Here is a 17,276-nt window from a genome sequence, read left to right as displayed (position 1 = left end):
GTTAAAACAAAAATAAGAGTTATCTAATATGGGAAATAATAATTTTGACTGAGTGAGAAAATATCATTTGATTCAGCTATTAAGGGACAACACCAAACACAATGACAGGCCATTGCTTCACAAAACAGACATTTGTGCAAAGGTGCAACAGGAAGTGCCAATCTCCATGGTTACTGTTGTTAGAAAGTTGTCAGTATCATTACAAATCACTGTTGCAAATATTGCCGAGTATGATGGATGTTTGAGAATCAGATACTGCTAACCCTATCCTAGATTATTTGGATGTTCATCTTATGGTGAATGATGGAGACTTTTTTAAAGACACCAATTAACTTAATGTTCTCTTGTTTAATGCCAGTAGAAACAGAATTACAGGCCTGTTTTTGTGGCCATAATAGCAGAATGTAAGAACCACACATGAATATGATGCACAGTCATTACCATGTGTACAGATTGTCCATTTAAATCTTGGAAAATAGATACAAGAAGGTAAAGACATTAATTTAGTTCCACACAAATCCCTTTACAACTTCCACAGAACAAAAGATCCCTAACCTGAATACTTCTCTAAATCTTCAACAATATAAACATGCTCATGGCATTCATAAAAGCACAATTTGTCGAACACATTCCCACCAGAACTTGACATACATGAACCAGGCATTACTGACTGGCTTTCAGAGACAGTGGCAAAGGGTTTATTAGCTTTATACGATGATTTCTGCAAAGCCTTTAGCAGAACTCAGATATGACAATGTGAATGTTGACTAATCTGTGAGGAGCAATACTTTATTTCAATCTATATACACTAATTATCATACAGTTGCTTGTACCATCCGCAAACAGCATGTTTCATCTTTCCTCCATATTGATTATTTATCATACGGTTGCTTGTGCCATCTACAACAGCATTTTTTGTCATCTTTACCTTTTGCCTCACTGTGGTAGTCAATAACAAACCCTCTGGTTCTCCCAGAAAATCATTTCCAACTAATAGTTCAAGCACAGATGTTCTTGATAAGGCTAGGGTATAAAAACAAATGGTAGGGACATTTGTAACAAATTTAGCATACTGAATGGATATCATTCAACAAGACGTAAATGAATGCATATTTTCTTTACTTGTAATGGTGAGAACTCTGAAATTTCATGAAAAGCAAACAAAATCTCCCAAACTACCAAATCAGAAATAATCAAAACAGATGACAGGTAAGGATCACCCATTTAAAAACAGAGCTGATGACTGAACCTCATAAATAAACTTCCACCTATTTCTTAGCATGATATTGCTGTGGTTTTGACACAGGTACTAATAACTGTTACAAAGAAACCTGATGTAATGTGACAGCTATTTCAATCTGAGCTCAAAATAGTTTAAGTGGTTGAAAAAAAATAGAGCATCAGTCATTAGGCATGACCTAAGGCAAATATTCCGTTAAGAGATTGCTTATTATTTATTGTCCTGTCTGCTCCTCATGACAACTTGGAACATCCAAGTACTCCTGAACTGAAGGATGAACTTTTCCAACTTATGTGACCACAGACCATGCTATTAGTATCATCAAAAACATCCAAACTGCCATGATATCATGCATATGATTGAATTGAGTGCAGTGTTGTATCCTCAAGCACTTAGTGATAGAGTTGATGAGTGTAATAGATTGATAAAACTTTGGCATGCAGAATCTCTGCAGAAAAAGGCTACTAAAAACTTGATTCCTGCACCACAGTCTGTACTTGTGTAAAATATTGCATAGAAAGTTTAGGGAAATCATAGCAATTGCTCTGTTAAACATCAATAAATGCAGCATATAATCCAGCCAATCATCTAAATAACCCAGTCACCTTCATCCAAATAGCCCAGTCACCTTCATCCCAATAGCCTAGTTACCTTCATCCAAATAGCCCAGTCACCTTCATCCAAATAACCCAGTCACCTTCATCCAAACAGCCCAGCCTCAATCATCGAAATAGCCCAGTCTCAGTCATCCAAAAAGTCTAGCTTCACTCATCCAAATAACCCAGCCTCTATGATCCAAATACCCGAGCCACTATCATCAAAATAGGTCAGTCTCAAACATCCAAATAATCCAGCCTCAAGCATCAAAATAGTCCAGTCTCAATCACAAAATTAGCCAAGTCACAATCATCCAAAAAGCTCAGTCTCAATCATCCAAATAACCCAGCCCCAATCATCCAAATAGCTAAGTCCAAATCATCCAAACAGCCCAGCCTAAATCATCCAAACAGCATAACCTCAGTCATTAAAATAGCCCAGACCCAATCATCCAAATAACCCAGTCCTCATGATCCAAATAACAGAGCCTCAATCATCCAAATAGCTCAGCCTCTATCAATCCAAACAACCCAGCCTCAATCATTCTTGCAATAACCAATTTTGTTTCCAGCAACAGGGAATATGCATAAACATATGAGTAATCTGTAGATCTAAGTAATTACTTAGTCAATACCAATTAATAATTATGCAAATACTGTAAACCAGTAGATGCCACTTTTCAAAATCAAATGCAACCTATTTCACATCTACAAGCAACATTCTGAAAAGGGAATACTGTTAATTATGAAATGTGTAAAATTTTATCCAATTTTTAAAAATATTTATAACATAAAATGTTTACAAATTGCTTACAAGCAATACCTTCACTGTAATACCAGTAATATATTGCTATGAATGTGAGCAAACATTTCACAAATGTAGTTCTTTTGCTAAATCCACCATTGCTCCACTTCAAAATATCTGCTGTTGAAAAATAATATCAAAATTTTATGATCAACAGTACCCCCAATATCTGCATTCTTAAAAGTGCTTTTGAAATGCTGATTTTTGCCTGTCATGACTGTCTGAAATATCATACTGAAGTAGCATACTGATTTAATTTGTGAAGTTCATGTTGGTTGGTTTTTGTGGGGTATAATGCTGTTTTTCAGTGCATGATTGGTTATACGTTGCAGCCAGAATAACTAGTGGAGAAGAACCTGGAAACCCCAGTAAGAACTGCTGCCCTACAAAAAGCTACTGGCAAGTTTTCTCACATACCCACACTGGCCAAGCCCAAGACTTGAACTCTTGTGCAGAAAGAGGTGTAAGACAACTTATGACAAAGCAACAGAGAATCAATAAATACAACCAAACCTGCAGCACATCATTACCTACACCCTTCAAAATCTCTTGAGATGTGATATTTGACATAAAAACACAGGTGGCAGCTATTAATATACAAAAACAAATCGACTAAAAATGTCATGGAATAAATTGTTGGTATTTAACCGAATCTACCATATGTCATTCACGCTTTACTTAGTTGCAAAGCTCAGTCTTTTACTTCACAGCATGGATGCAGCAAACACTATCCAAGAAAAAGTTACTATGAAAATTATCTGAATTCCTTGTACATTTAAAAAAAAATCAACAACATGCTCATCAGCTCTGTCAGGATTTAATGAACACCCAAAATTAACTCCATCAGAAGTTCACCATGTCCGCTGGCTTTCCATCATTGCAGCAATTGACGATGTTCAGTGTTCTTTGATCATGCTGTCACATGTTTGAGGCAGAATATGATTTGGATATCATGGCCGATGCATTATATGACACCCCAACTTCTTACAAATATCTTTTTCTGATTCAGTGACATTTTTGGCTTACACAGATCAGTTGTGTCTTGCCGATTTCAAGTGTCAAGTGTTAGCATGGCTTTCAATGTCATAACTGGATTAAAACATGGCCAAGATGCTCTGCTGACAAGCTTGATCAGCTGATGATAATTTATTTGCATGGACCTTCCAAGAATTTGAACCAAAGGAGGCATAAAAGAAAAGATGACAGCTCTTTAACGCTCTTCAATCAATTCATCAACAAAGCTGATGAAAATTAACAGAACACCAATCTCTCAAAATTTTTATATCGATGAACAAATAAGCAACATAATTTTTAAAGTACTGACATGGAAATATCTGCAGTTTGAAGTAATTCTATATTTTCTTTCACAAATTAAGATTTCATATTGGATGACATACATCAAGCAGTTCTCTCATGGATAGTCTTTTATATTAGAACTTCTGTGAGCTTAACTGGCATATCAGGAAAGGAATACCAATGAACCATGGTCTTTAAAATAAGTGTTGGACTAAGTAACTTTACGAACAATGTTCTATCACAATTAAAAGTACTGAATTAAAATTGACATTTAACTCATTAATAACTAGAATCAAAAGCCAATAAAGGCATAACAAGCTGAACTAACAAAAAGGTGTTTATTTTGTAATGAGTTAGATGAAAACATTTTTTTCAAAAATGATTTTTGTTTACTTTTTTAGAATAAACCTATAAATTCTTCTCTCTCTCATTCTTTTTTTATAACTGGTATCAATAAATAGCAACCTGATAAGTTAAATCTTTTAATACTCAATTACCTACCTTTGATCATCAAAAAATGTCCTTTTGGGAGTCTAGAGTTTTTAAAAGCCATGGCTCTTACACATGTCAAAAAGAATCCTTTTGGGAGTCCAGAGTTTTTGAAAGCCTTGGCTCTTACACATTTCAGAAAATGTCCTTTTGAGAGTCTACAGTTTACAAAAGCCCTGGTTCATGTACATGTCAAAAAATGTCTCACCTTTGGAGAATGGCCGAGTAATTGCTGAAGGTGTAGCGAGCCATCACATCTGTGCAGGTCTCAGTCAGTTCTTTGTGAAACTGGGCCATCTTTTCATCCACAGGTGGAGTATCTCGTCTGGATACTGATGATCCAGACACCACTTTGCTCCTGCTTAAATTACATGAATTGAGAAGCTTTTAGCAATTATAATCACTTTAAATTTTAACTTCTTATCCTTTAAAATTGAAAATTGAAATTTTTTTAAACCTGAGTTATATGGTCAGTGTTATGCTAACATACCCATAATCCATTCACCTATTCACCCACCAACCCACCTACTTAATGTGATGGGGCATAAAAGACATAAAACAATTAAAAAGGACAGCCTTTTCTACGATATCAAGGTAGAGGCAACATTATAGTGAGTTGATCGCTTGATTTAATGGTCAAGTACATTGAAACTTTTGAATTTCTGGTTCTGTGATTGACATCAAAATTAATTTATGATTGAAATGTTTAACTGGTACTACTAATACTATTACTACCAATAATAATGATGATGATGATGACATTAATAATAACCAGAAGTCCATGAGGACCTTAGTTCAAGCACCTATCAGTAGCTGACATCTCTTAACGACCAAATGCAAGAGCAGTTGCCCAAGAAATCTGAGCCAGGAACTGGGGCTGGTTGAGTGTGTCTGACAAAGTTTTGAAGGATGCAGGTCTGACATAACACATTTCTGGTTGTTGCTGGCTTTGCTGTTGCCCTTGAGAGTTTGGAGTTTTGTAGCCAGCGACGTGTGCTGCCTGTGTGACTGGAACAGTGTTTCTGTTTTAGTTCATTTCACACAGCATTGTGAATTTTATCCTATCAGTAGCTCAGTAAATTTTCAGGTCAGCATCATTAAATCAAGATAAAAGTACCTAATTTATTTCATGAAAGGTATTTGAAACTACTTAGATACTTTTAGCTACATTTAATGACAATGACCAGATAATTTACTAAGTAACATATAGGATAAAATTTGCCATGCTGTGTGTAGTTTCTAGCAAAGTACCAAAAAGCTCAATTTCATGTGTGTGTGTTGGTCTCTCTCAAAATGTTTTGCATGGTGTGTTATCAAAGTTGGACAGACCTTAAGTTGCTATATGGGTGAGTTTCTTTTTATTATATATCTGCTGATGTTGTTGTTGTTTGATTTTATAACAACTGTTAGGTACAGGAGAAGTCAACAGGGGTTTCTTCGTTTTAAAAGTAGTTCTTTGCATATGGACACCGTAACTGAAATGACCAGACTACAAGAAAAGTAATTGTAGCAAAAAAAGCTAAATTTCTTTGTCACGTGGGTGAGAAATAGTGATCCCCTGCTAAATGTGGTCAGTGGTTATCCTCAATGGCCCAAATGGGATCTACACATAATGGTAATGTTCATAGGAATCTGAATGGGATCTACACATAATGGTAATGTTCATAGGAATTGAAATGGGATCTACACATAATGGTAATGTTCATAGGAATCCAAATGGGATCCACACATAATGGTCATGTTCATAGGAATCCAAATGGGATCTACACATAATGGTAATTTTCATAAGATTTTGAATGGGATCTACACATAACGGTAATGTTCATAGAATATCCAAATGGCATCTACACATAATGGTAATGTTCATAGGAATCCAAATGGTATCCACACATAATGGTAATTTTCATAAGATTTTGAATGGGATCTACACATAACAGTAATGTACAAAGAATATCCAAATGGCATCTACACATAATGGTAATGTTCACAGGAATCCAAATGGGCTCTACACATAATGGTGATGCTCAAAGGAATCCAAATGGGCTCTGCATATAATGGTAATGTTTATTGGAATCCAAACAGGATCTACACATAATGGTAATGTTCATTGGAATCCAAACAGAATCTACACATGATGGTAATTTTCATAGGAATCCAAACAGGATCTACACATAATGGTAATGTTCTGACATAGGAATCCAAATGGGCTCTGCATATAATGGTAATGTCAATAGGAATCCAAACAGGATCTACACATAATGGTAACGTTCTGACATAGGAATCCAAATGGAATCTACACATAATGATAATGTTCTGACATAGGAATCCAAATGGGATCTGCATATAAAGGTAATGTCAATAGGAATCCAAATGGGATCTGCACATAATGGTCAATAGTAAAAAATACTTTTCTCAGATTCTACCAGACCATCATGTTTCTGTAACACATGGGATATTAACAGGTTGAGAGGTTTAAGATTCTGCAAAGTTTTCAAGGTGGAAAGGAAATCCCCCAAAAATTATATTTTTTTTGTGGGGGAGAGGTTTCAATGTAGTTAAAAGCTTGGAGTATGGGTGTATTTTCAGCAGTAACAATTTAGGCTTTATCTGGTAACCAGCTCGAGATGGTGTAATGGGCTGTAGCAATAGGATCTCCAATGTTGTCTCTGAATCTGTATATAGGGACATATGGCTAAGACAGGAGGCTCTGATTTCAAGTTTTGGTATTTGTGCCTAATGACTACACCATATGCACAATTTGATGGCTTAGACGACAGTTTGGAAGAATAGTGAAGAATTACCGGACAGTTTCATATTCGCCTCAACAAAGAGGCTTTCTGAAGGTGATGTTCTAAATGCCCCAAGACTCCCTAATTATGTATTGGATCAAGCAAGATTTTACCAGCTGATCTGTATACAAGCTTGGCACAGTCAATTTTAATCCTACAAATGACCTGTATGAGTCAATTTCAATCTTACAAATGACCTGTACGAGTCAATTTCAATCTTACTCATGACCATGTACGAGTCAATTTCACCCTTACAAATGACCTGTACGAGTCAATTTCAATCTTACTCATGACCTGTATGAGTCAATTTCAATCTTACTCATGACCTGTATCAGCATGAAGATAGAAGGAATGGTTTAGACTAGAAGTATGGACAAATGTTTCAATAATTTTTTTTATATAGACCACCTACTTGTTTTATTTTTCATTCGATACTAATGTTCGTGGGTACTGTGGTTGCTAATAACCATGTTTATAGGGATGCACTGAACATTGACCCATCTATAGAAACTATAGGACTCCTTCCTTAATCTATGAATATAAAGACACAATGAACAATGATCTATCTGCAGGAACTATAGGACTCCTACCATAATCTATGAATATAAAGACACAATGAACAATGGTCTGTCTGCAGAAACTATAGGACTCCTACCATAATCTATGAATATAAAAACACAATGAACAATGATCTGTCTGCAGAAACTATAGGACTCCTACCATAATCTATGAATATAAAGACACAATGAACAATGATCTGTCTGCAGGAACTATAGGACTCCTTCCTTAATCTACGAATATAAAGACACAATGAACAATGGTCTGTCTGCAGAAACTATAGGACTCCTACCATAATCAATGAATATAAGTACTTATGAATATTTAATTTTCTGCAGAACAATGAAAATTAATGCCCACAAAAATATATGAATTCAAAGTACCTGCGGACAGCCGCTTCACTGCAACTGCCAGATCGACTTCTGTTTGCAGAATCCTGGTTTTGTAGATTTAACAAGGAATTCTCTTCAAACTGCCGTAGAACATTAGCTTTTAAACCCTGTTAAACAAATGATTTTAATTTCTCAATTTAGAAATCCTCAAGAAGGTGTGTATGACCCTGTTATAGCATGCTCCGTTATAACACAATTTGAATATAACAGGGTTATGGCGTAGCTCCCCAAATTTCATATGCATGTATTTTTCTTGTATGCAAAAATATATTTTCTTCTTCAAAATACAAAAAATAATGTGTACAAAGTTTACTATCATTCTGAGGATGAGATCATATGTGAATTCTATTATAAAATGATTGTGTCATGGCTATTGAAATTACATATGCATATATGTATGAACTCATACATGAAAAAATATTGTTTCTCCTTAAAAGTATGAAAAATAACATGTAAAACAGTTTAATCAGGGATTGAACAGGGCTTTGCCAATGTTGCAAACTGCAATTTTGTTCTTATTGGCAACAAAATGTACATTCTGGTGACTTTATTTTACGACAACATTGTTAGCTGCTCAAACTTGTCTATATAATCATGGGTTTGGAGTGGAGAAATTCAAATGCGCCATGAGAGGAAGCTTCCTACTTGGATGTAAAATGCACTGGAATCTATCCATTGTTACATAAATGAATCCTTTGTTCATAGTGGCAAACCATCTACACAGTGCACTGTTAGATCATAATCCTCTAATGACCTGATTACTGTATACTGTTGATCCACTCAAACTGGACTAGCTACAGTCGACTAACCTTTGAAGGCAGGAACAGGAAAAACTACAATCGACCAAACAACAGCCAATTTTTTTAAAATGTAGCAAGAAAAACAACTTTTTGCTGAAACTTCAAAGAAACTTATTACCTTTGAAGCACTTATTGTTCTGTATAAATACTAAGCAAATGGAAACTCCCCAGTCCCAATCAATATTCTACAATTATTTGATGTTGCCACCAGAATATCAAATGAGCGTTTATTTGGTCATCCAAATTTGTTCTTTAGTGGTGACTTCAATAACACATGCACCCTTCATCAAAGCAAGCTGACTACAATCTTTAATAAAAACAAAGCACCTTTCATCAAAGGAAGTCAGCACTAACTTAAATAAATACAATGGAATCTGATGGTTTGTTGCATTTTCCAAAGTGACTGCAAGATGATTATTGTGCTGTCAAAGTGTTTTTTTGTGTGCAGGAAAAATGATTATGCATATGCTCACGATTAACAGTGGCATAAAAAGCAAATTAAATTTCCATTCTTTTGAAACCAAAAATATCTGGCCATCAAGTTACTTTCTAATTTGTTCATTTCCCAATCAATAACCTCATCCCTTGCGTAGCCTAACCAAGATGGAGACAGTCCAGCTGACCAAAATCTACGCCAGTTTAAGTACATGTACATGTAGCATGTAAAAAACTATTGCCATGCAATACTGGTGACAATATCATAGTGAATTGTTTAGTGATACATGTTTGTTGACAATGGGATATAGATCAAATGAGGACTACCATTCCTTATATGTGTCTTATTTGTATTTTCTAATGGGATGAGACTGATACATGAATTTTATAACAAGCAATCTATACTCAAATTCATGGATTTTTCATACACATGATTGGTACATAATGCATTAAGGACTACACTACATAACTTACTTATCAATATACAAGTGTATTTTGGACAAGTTGTCTCTTCATTTAATCAAAAGCACATTATTTTTGACCCCACTTTTATTACCCACCCTCCCTCCATCTTTTATTTTGGTACAGGCATCATTTTCTTCAGATAGCTAGCCTGGTTGCTTATAACACAGTTTGTCTATAGCACAGATGGGTTCTATGGACTCAAACTACCAAGTTATAGCAGGGTCACACTGTGCAATATATATATATATATATATATATATATATATATATATATTGAAGACACACACACACACTATATATATATATATATATATATATATATATATATATATATATATATATATATATATATATATATATATATATATTGAAGAAACATATTTTACTAGAAATTTTTTGGCTTCTTTGAATACATTACCCGATCACAATACTTTGGGAAAATATGTAGGAGGTGGAGGAGATACATCCCCTTACCAGTCCCCTAAGGTATGTGAGACAGCTTCTAGACAGCCCACCTTGTAATAGATTCCATCTCTCAGGAAGCAGCTTCAAATAGAAAAAATTATTTCCTCCTGCAAATTGAGTGAAGTTGTGACACCCCATCCTTATAAAGCTGGAACAATCTGGTAAGGTGACCTGTAGAGCCACAGCTATAGGTGCCACCAGATCAAGGTGAGCCCTTTGGGATGAAAGATCTCTTAGATAAAAGCTAGAGAATGTGGACTCCAATGATCTCCATCCCACAGCATGGATAATGTCAGAGAACAGTTTGCTCAAATTCCATGCTTGTGGTCACTGCTGAAATGCACAACAAATTTATTTGAACTTGGGTTATTTCTCTATATAATGAGCAATTGACTCACTTTATCCAGGATGAAAATGTCTGCTAATATGAAGGGTAAGAAAAGGTGTAAGGAAATGGCTCTTCTTTTTAGACACCACTTCAGAGTTAGCACTGGGTTTTGTTGGTGGCCTTGAGTGTCCAGAGTAGACAGTGATTTCATTATAAAAGTCTGGTTACCCATGGATGGGAGCCTGTTCTTGGTGAGGAAAGATGGTACCATCATGAGTAAAACTGACCTTTCTTTTTGGAACTGCATGCAGTTAGGGGCCACTAATAGTGCATGAATTTCATTGAATCAGCCTGCCATCACTAATGCAGTGAGGAAGCAGGTCTTATATGAAAGATGAGCCAATAATGCCCTTGAAAGCAGTTCAGATGGTGTCTTGTTCTGTAAGCTTAATACCCACTTTGGGCACATAGCCAACATTTTGGCTGTAGATAATTAATATTGGAGAGAAGGACAAGTTTTTCTTTTGTCCAATATCCTCCCTTCCATGATGATACAAGGTGTTGGTGATGATGAAGCGATAACCTTTTACTGTACTTGGTTTTAACTTTTTCTCTTCAAAGTGCCAGAGGTGGATTGAGGCATAGATGTGTGCAGATGTATAATGTGTTCTTGTGTACACCACTCTGTGAAAATTTGCTATTTGAATTTGTATGCTTTCAGAGTGGAGGGCCGTCCTGCTTGAACAATTCTCTCAACTGTTTGTGAGAACTGTTTATTTTTTAGGGCCTGTTTAATATTATCAACATATGCAGGTTCAGTAGCTCTGGATTGGAATGAAACAATTGCTGTCATGCTTGTTGAAAAAGATGATGGAATATATCTATATTTTCCTGGGAATTTCCATTCTGTTGTGAGACTGATGAGGTCACTGATCCATGACTTCTCCCATCTGAGTGGTGCAACCAGGATAAGCCAACATTTTTATTCTCTTGCTTTCTCTATAAACTTTGGAATCAGAGGTGTTGGAGAGCAAGTGTATGTGTCCAGGCTATTCCAATCTATGGAGAGTGCATCAAGAGCCTGGGCTTTTGGATCTGGGACTGGTAAGACAAAGGTTGGAAGTTTGGAATTCCACCTTGTTGAAAACAGATCCACCTATAGTCGGTCCCACTGGACACATATCTAAGTGAAAACTGATGTATGGAGAGACCGTTATGTCTGTATTTGTTGATTGTTCTGGAACAATGAAACTGCAAAATTTAGTTGGCCCAGAATATGAACTTGCATGTGGCCTTGTCATTGAAGACACCACTTTAGAAAGTCCCACACCAGGATGAAAAGATGAGAATTTAGTTCCACCTTAACATTTGAGATAAGTCACCATTGTAATGTTGTTGGACAGAATGAGAACTAAATTTCCATTTAAGTATTCCTGCCATGAATGAAATGCTTTCAAAATGACTTTCATCTGAAGTATATTGATATGAAGATTCAATTTCTGGGTAGACCAAACTCTACTGGCTTCCTCAAAAGAAGGTTTAGGTGTGTCCCCCAGCCCTCTGTACAAGCACCGATATAGACTATGATTTCTGGTGGTTGTACTTGCAAAGGTATACCCGATGTGAACCAAATTAGGTAGCTCCATTTCCAGGGATGGTACCTCATATTTGTGCAGACAGCAAGAGGTTGGTCCAGTGGGCAAACTTTTGGCCTCCATTGTGATAAAAGAATCATTTGTAATGGGTGCATAAAAGGGTGATCTAGGGCAATGAGGTCCATTGCTGCAATGAGCAGGCCTAGTAGGGCAAAGGAATTCTCAAGCAGACAGATCGCCTCAAAAGTAAAGAATCCACCATGGTCCTGATTGGCAATGCCCATTCCAGAGGGAGACATACCCTGTTTACCCATGTGCTAAACTTCATATCTAGATGAACAAACTGTTGAGATGGTATTAGGTTGGATTTATCCTTGCTGACAAGGAGGCCCAGGTTGAGGGGAGGTGTAACAAGGGTTATCATATCATACTCTAAGATATGATTCACCTGATGCTTTTGTATAATGTCGTTCAGGTAGTTTGATGCTGCCACTGTAGAGATGGTCCAGACATAAGCCAGGATTCCATTCATCTGATGCGAAGACCCTGGGACTGATGTTGAGTCCAAATGAGAGTGCTAGGAATTGATAAATGATGTCACTGTAGGTGAAATGACGAACTTTCTGGAATCCTTGTGAATATAGATGTGAAATATGCATCTTTTAATGCCGCACTGACTGTAAAGTCTCCCTCCTGAATGGCATTCCAAATGTGCCATGGTGTTTCCATAGAGAACCAAGGAGTGTGAATGAAATGAATGACGGGTTAAGTTGATGACAGGGCATAGTGTGCCATTTGCCTTTGAGACCAAGGAAAGTCTGGAATAAAATCCTGTGAATGATTTCTACTGTTTTTTCTGAAGAAGGTCAATTATTTCTTGCTGCAAGAAGGTGGCTTTGAATGGGTCTGTTGCAATGTTTGTAGCTGATGGGACACTGGACAAAGGAGGAGGCGTTTTGAAAGTGATGCTTAGTCCCTCAGAAACCACTAGCTGGGTCCAATGGTTGTCATGGCAAACCTTGTCCCACTCAGCATAAAAGAAATTAAGCCTTCCTCTTACCAGGATCTGTGGGAAAGGTGGTGTGGAGATGATGTCATATTTTTGACAGATGGAGTCAGTCATATAGAGAAACTTTGGTGATAGCTACCTCTCTGTGTTTTGTCCACTTTGGTTGTGAGAACCATGGTATTCAACATCACACACTACAATAGGACAACTTGTCAGAGGTTTGTGTTTTCAAGTCGTGTCCCTTGGTTCCTTTTGTTGGTTTTCCGAAAGATCACTTTTATTGATTTTGCAGTTGAGGGGTTGGAAAATTCATCCCTTTAGTGGCTTGTTTGTGTATTTCATAATCTGGCCATTAAAAAGCAGATTAGAGGTTGTGATCATAGCTTGACTGTATCATGATCCATAAAGAAGGTGGAGGTAGAGAGCAGTGCATCTCATTCCACCAGCTGTAAATTTGCAGCTGCTGTGATGGCATAAGATATGGGCCATTTTGGAGACTGACTCCCATGCATGTACCATGGAATTTGGAGTAAGAGGATGAGCTTTGTTCTGTCTGTTGGAAGACAGCCATGGATACCAAGACCAACACAGAACTCATGACTACCACACAGAGGACCAGTTGTTGAGTGTCCTTGCAAGATTTAGTTCTCATAAATGAAATATAGTGCATTTTAAAATATCTACCATCGACATCATTAAGAAAGCAACAAAGTTAAAATATTAACAATTATCCTAAAATCTCTAACCATACTTGTTGGAACCTAACCAAATATTTATAGAGATTATGAATGTATTAAAAGCATAAGTATTACCACTGCAAGGACATTCACAACAAATACAAAATATAAAAAAAAATTCATGGAAAATTTAGCTTCACTGTCTTAAAGAATTGACAAAAATTCAACAATTTTTCTAGTTTTTAGACATTTGGCCCTTTAGAGATAAATTAATGTTATAAAAGGAATCAAACCTTTTAATGTTTGCAGTCACTTTGAAGGAATGTATAGTTCTCATAGGTCAAAATACAAGTTTGGATAAAATATGGGTATTTAGAAAATTTGTAAGTTTTTTTAAAATTGCTGTGGATCAGATTATGATGGAAAAGTATATAAAGTGTGGGTCAGAAAACTAGTTTGATCTCTTTTGGTTTTATTTTGGTATGATTCACAAGTTTTTCAAAGTATTTTTCCCACATCTATTTCTTACACTGTGAACTGTTTGGTACTTGAAAATGGTTTGGTACCAGTCAAACCTCTTGGATAATTGACATATTATCACAATTAGGCCATAGCAACAGTTTTATGCTCCACTTAATGACAGTTACTCTTAATATAGACCATAACTTGAAAAGTATATTTCTAACTGGGGTAAATATTACAATATGACTTCTATTTTATTTTAAAAATTAATAATTCTAATGGATATATTTTCTTAACAGTATTTTACTGATCTGAATATACCAAAGGCATTTTCATTTCAGAACAGCACGTCTATATGACAATTGTCTACATACCATTTAGAATAGTTTAAAGCTTGTCTTAAAGTGTTTTATTTCACAACAAATCAGCTTAAAAAAATAACATATATAAAATATTTTTAATTTTTTTTATTGTGGTGTATAAAAAGTAAAGGAGTATTTCTCATGTGTTTTACTAAAGTGACAAACTTTTCTGTCACTTGGTAATGTATTCATCAAAAAATAGCCATCTCTGATTTAAGTATGACTTACCTTCTGAATAAATTTAACAAATCCTTTCCTGAATGGCAGACGACACTTGATGAACCAAATGGCAATCACATGATGTGCTAAAGATACTGTATAGTGACTAAACCTAGAAAGTAAACAAGATATAGTCACATAATGTACTAAAGATACTGTACAGTGACTGAATCTAGAAAGTAAATGAGATATAGTCACATAATGTACTAAAGATACTGTACAGTTACTGAACCTAGAAAGCACACAAGTTTTAGTCACATAATGTACTAAAGATACTGTACAGTTACTGAACCTAGAAAGTACACAAGTTTTAGTCACATGATGTGCTAAAGATACTGTATAGTGACTGAACCTAGAAAGTAAACAAGTTATGAGTGAACTTTTTCAGCATGATATAATTAATGAGAACAAATCAGTTTTCTAAAACAGAAAGGCTGCATGGCCAATTTATTTTCTTATACAAGATTGTCATTGCTATTATTAAAATTATATAAGCATATTTCTTTTTATCATTTAATAAGAGAAAAGAAATGTCACAAACATATCATTTTATGTCCAATCTCTTCTGGAATTCACAATGTTACTATGCACTAAGGAAGAAAGTGATATCTTGAAGATGTAAAAATGCAATGATTACGTCAAGCTGTGCAGTAAGTCTTGATTTTACTAAAGTGGACATTCTTAATCATTAATAAATTATCACAGCTGGAAACCAAAGCAACTCTGATATCTCACAACTGTGAACATTTTTTATCCTCTACTGCTGTATGCTTCCCTACCTCTTATGTGCACCTCTCAGCCAAAGCCATTCTATGGGATTGTAACACTAAATAACATTATATAGCATCTTTCTATGGGATTGTAACACTAAATAACATTATATAGCATCTTTCTATGGGATTGTAACACTAAATAACATTATATAGCATCTTTCTATGGGATTGTAACACTAAATAACATTATATAGCATCTTTCTATGGGATTGTAACACTAAATAACATTATATAGCATCTTTCTATGGGATTGTATCACTAAATAACATTATATAGCATCTTTCTATGGGATTGTAACACTAAATAACATTATTTAGCATCTTTTGCTGCATGCATATATACATTGTAAAACAAAGTACATTTGTGTATCACTGTAATTTTAGTGTTCAAATAATCCTGCTAGAAAATTGAAATAAAAATAGATTATACAGTTTCATCAATATTCATATAACAACTTTATCAAGTTGTATCAAAGCTATGTAAGGTAAATAACTCATATTCTGCACCTAAACTGTATCAAGTGTTGATAAGACTATCAAGAGGGGGCTATAAAGATGGAACTATAAAGAGGGACTATACAGAATAACTATAATGAAGGAACTATAAAGATGGTACTGTAAAGAAGGCCTATCAAGAGAGGACTATAACAAGGGAACTACAAAGCTGGAACAATAAAGTACTATCAAGAGGGGACTATAAGGAGGGAACTACAAAATTAGATGGAACTATAGAGAGGATACTATTAAGTTGGAATAATAGAGGGGACTATGATGAGGGAACTATAAAAATGGAACTATAAAGAGGGACTATAATGAGGGACTGTAAAGATGGGAATAATAAGGATGGAACCATAAAGAAGGGACTATGAAGAGGGGACAAATGATATGGAACTATAAAGAGGGGACTATAAAGATGGAACTATAAAGAGGGGACTATAATGATGGACTGTAAATATGGGAATAATAAGGATGGAAGTATAACGAAGGGACTATAAAGAGGGGACTAATGATATGGAATTATCAAGAGAAGACATTAATGATGGAACTACAAAGAGGGGACTATAACGAGGAACTGTAAAGATGGGAATAATAAAGAAGGAACTATAAAGAGGGGACTAATAATAGAGAACTATCATGAGGGACTGTAAAGATGGGAATAATAAGGATGAAACTATCAAGAGGGGACTACAAAAATGGAACTATAAAATGGGGACTATAAAGATAGGTCTATAACAATGGGACTATAATAGTTTCCACTACTTAATGTTGATTAGGAATAGCAAGATATCAGTAGAACTTACTTGAATGGATTTGTGTATGGCAGTGCTATGGCAAACACACTCATGTATTCATCTTCAACAAAATTGGCATACATCTTTGGCAATCTGACTATACCTGTGGAAATCAGTTGTAATTACAATTCAACGTCAACTTGTTCATCTTATTATTTTCATACAAGGTCTTTAAAACAAACAACATGTTACAAGAAAACTAACATGATAGCATAAACTATGTGAGATCA

At 35.4% G+C, this 17,276-nt stretch overlaps 1 protein-coding gene across 4 annotated transcripts in view; it reads right to left on the bottom strand.

The window, feature by feature from the left end:
- Nucleotides 1-17,276, bottom strand: part of LOC149802881 (tuberin-like) — a 194,860-nt gene that overhangs the window by 70,982 nt on the left and 106,602 nt on the right. For 3 of the 4 annotated variants that reach the window (XM_089952331.1, XM_089952334.1, XM_089952333.1), the window contains exons 23-26: nt 17,056-17,149; nt 14,992-15,094; nt 8,157-8,272; nt 4,635-4,787 (exon numbers count right to left, since the gene is read on the bottom strand). In XM_089952331.1, the coding sequence (XP_089808457.1) occupies nt 4,635-4,787; nt 8,157-8,272; nt 14,992-15,094; nt 17,056-17,149 (466 nt within the window). The remainder of the gene's footprint in view (nt 1-4,634; nt 4,788-8,156; nt 8,273-14,991; nt 15,095-17,055; nt 17,150-17,276) is intronic. The other variant, XM_089952332.1, reaches the window with a different exon arrangement.

Source organism: Sinohyriopsis cumingii, chromosome 3 (genome assembly GCF_028554795.1).
Source record: "Sinohyriopsis cumingii isolate HCF-2022 chromosome 3, ASM2855479v2, whole genome shotgun sequence".
NCBI lineage: Eukaryota > Metazoa > Mollusca > Bivalvia > Unionida > Unionidae > Sinohyriopsis > Sinohyriopsis cumingii.
This window is presented reverse-complemented; position numbering and strand designations above follow the sequence as displayed.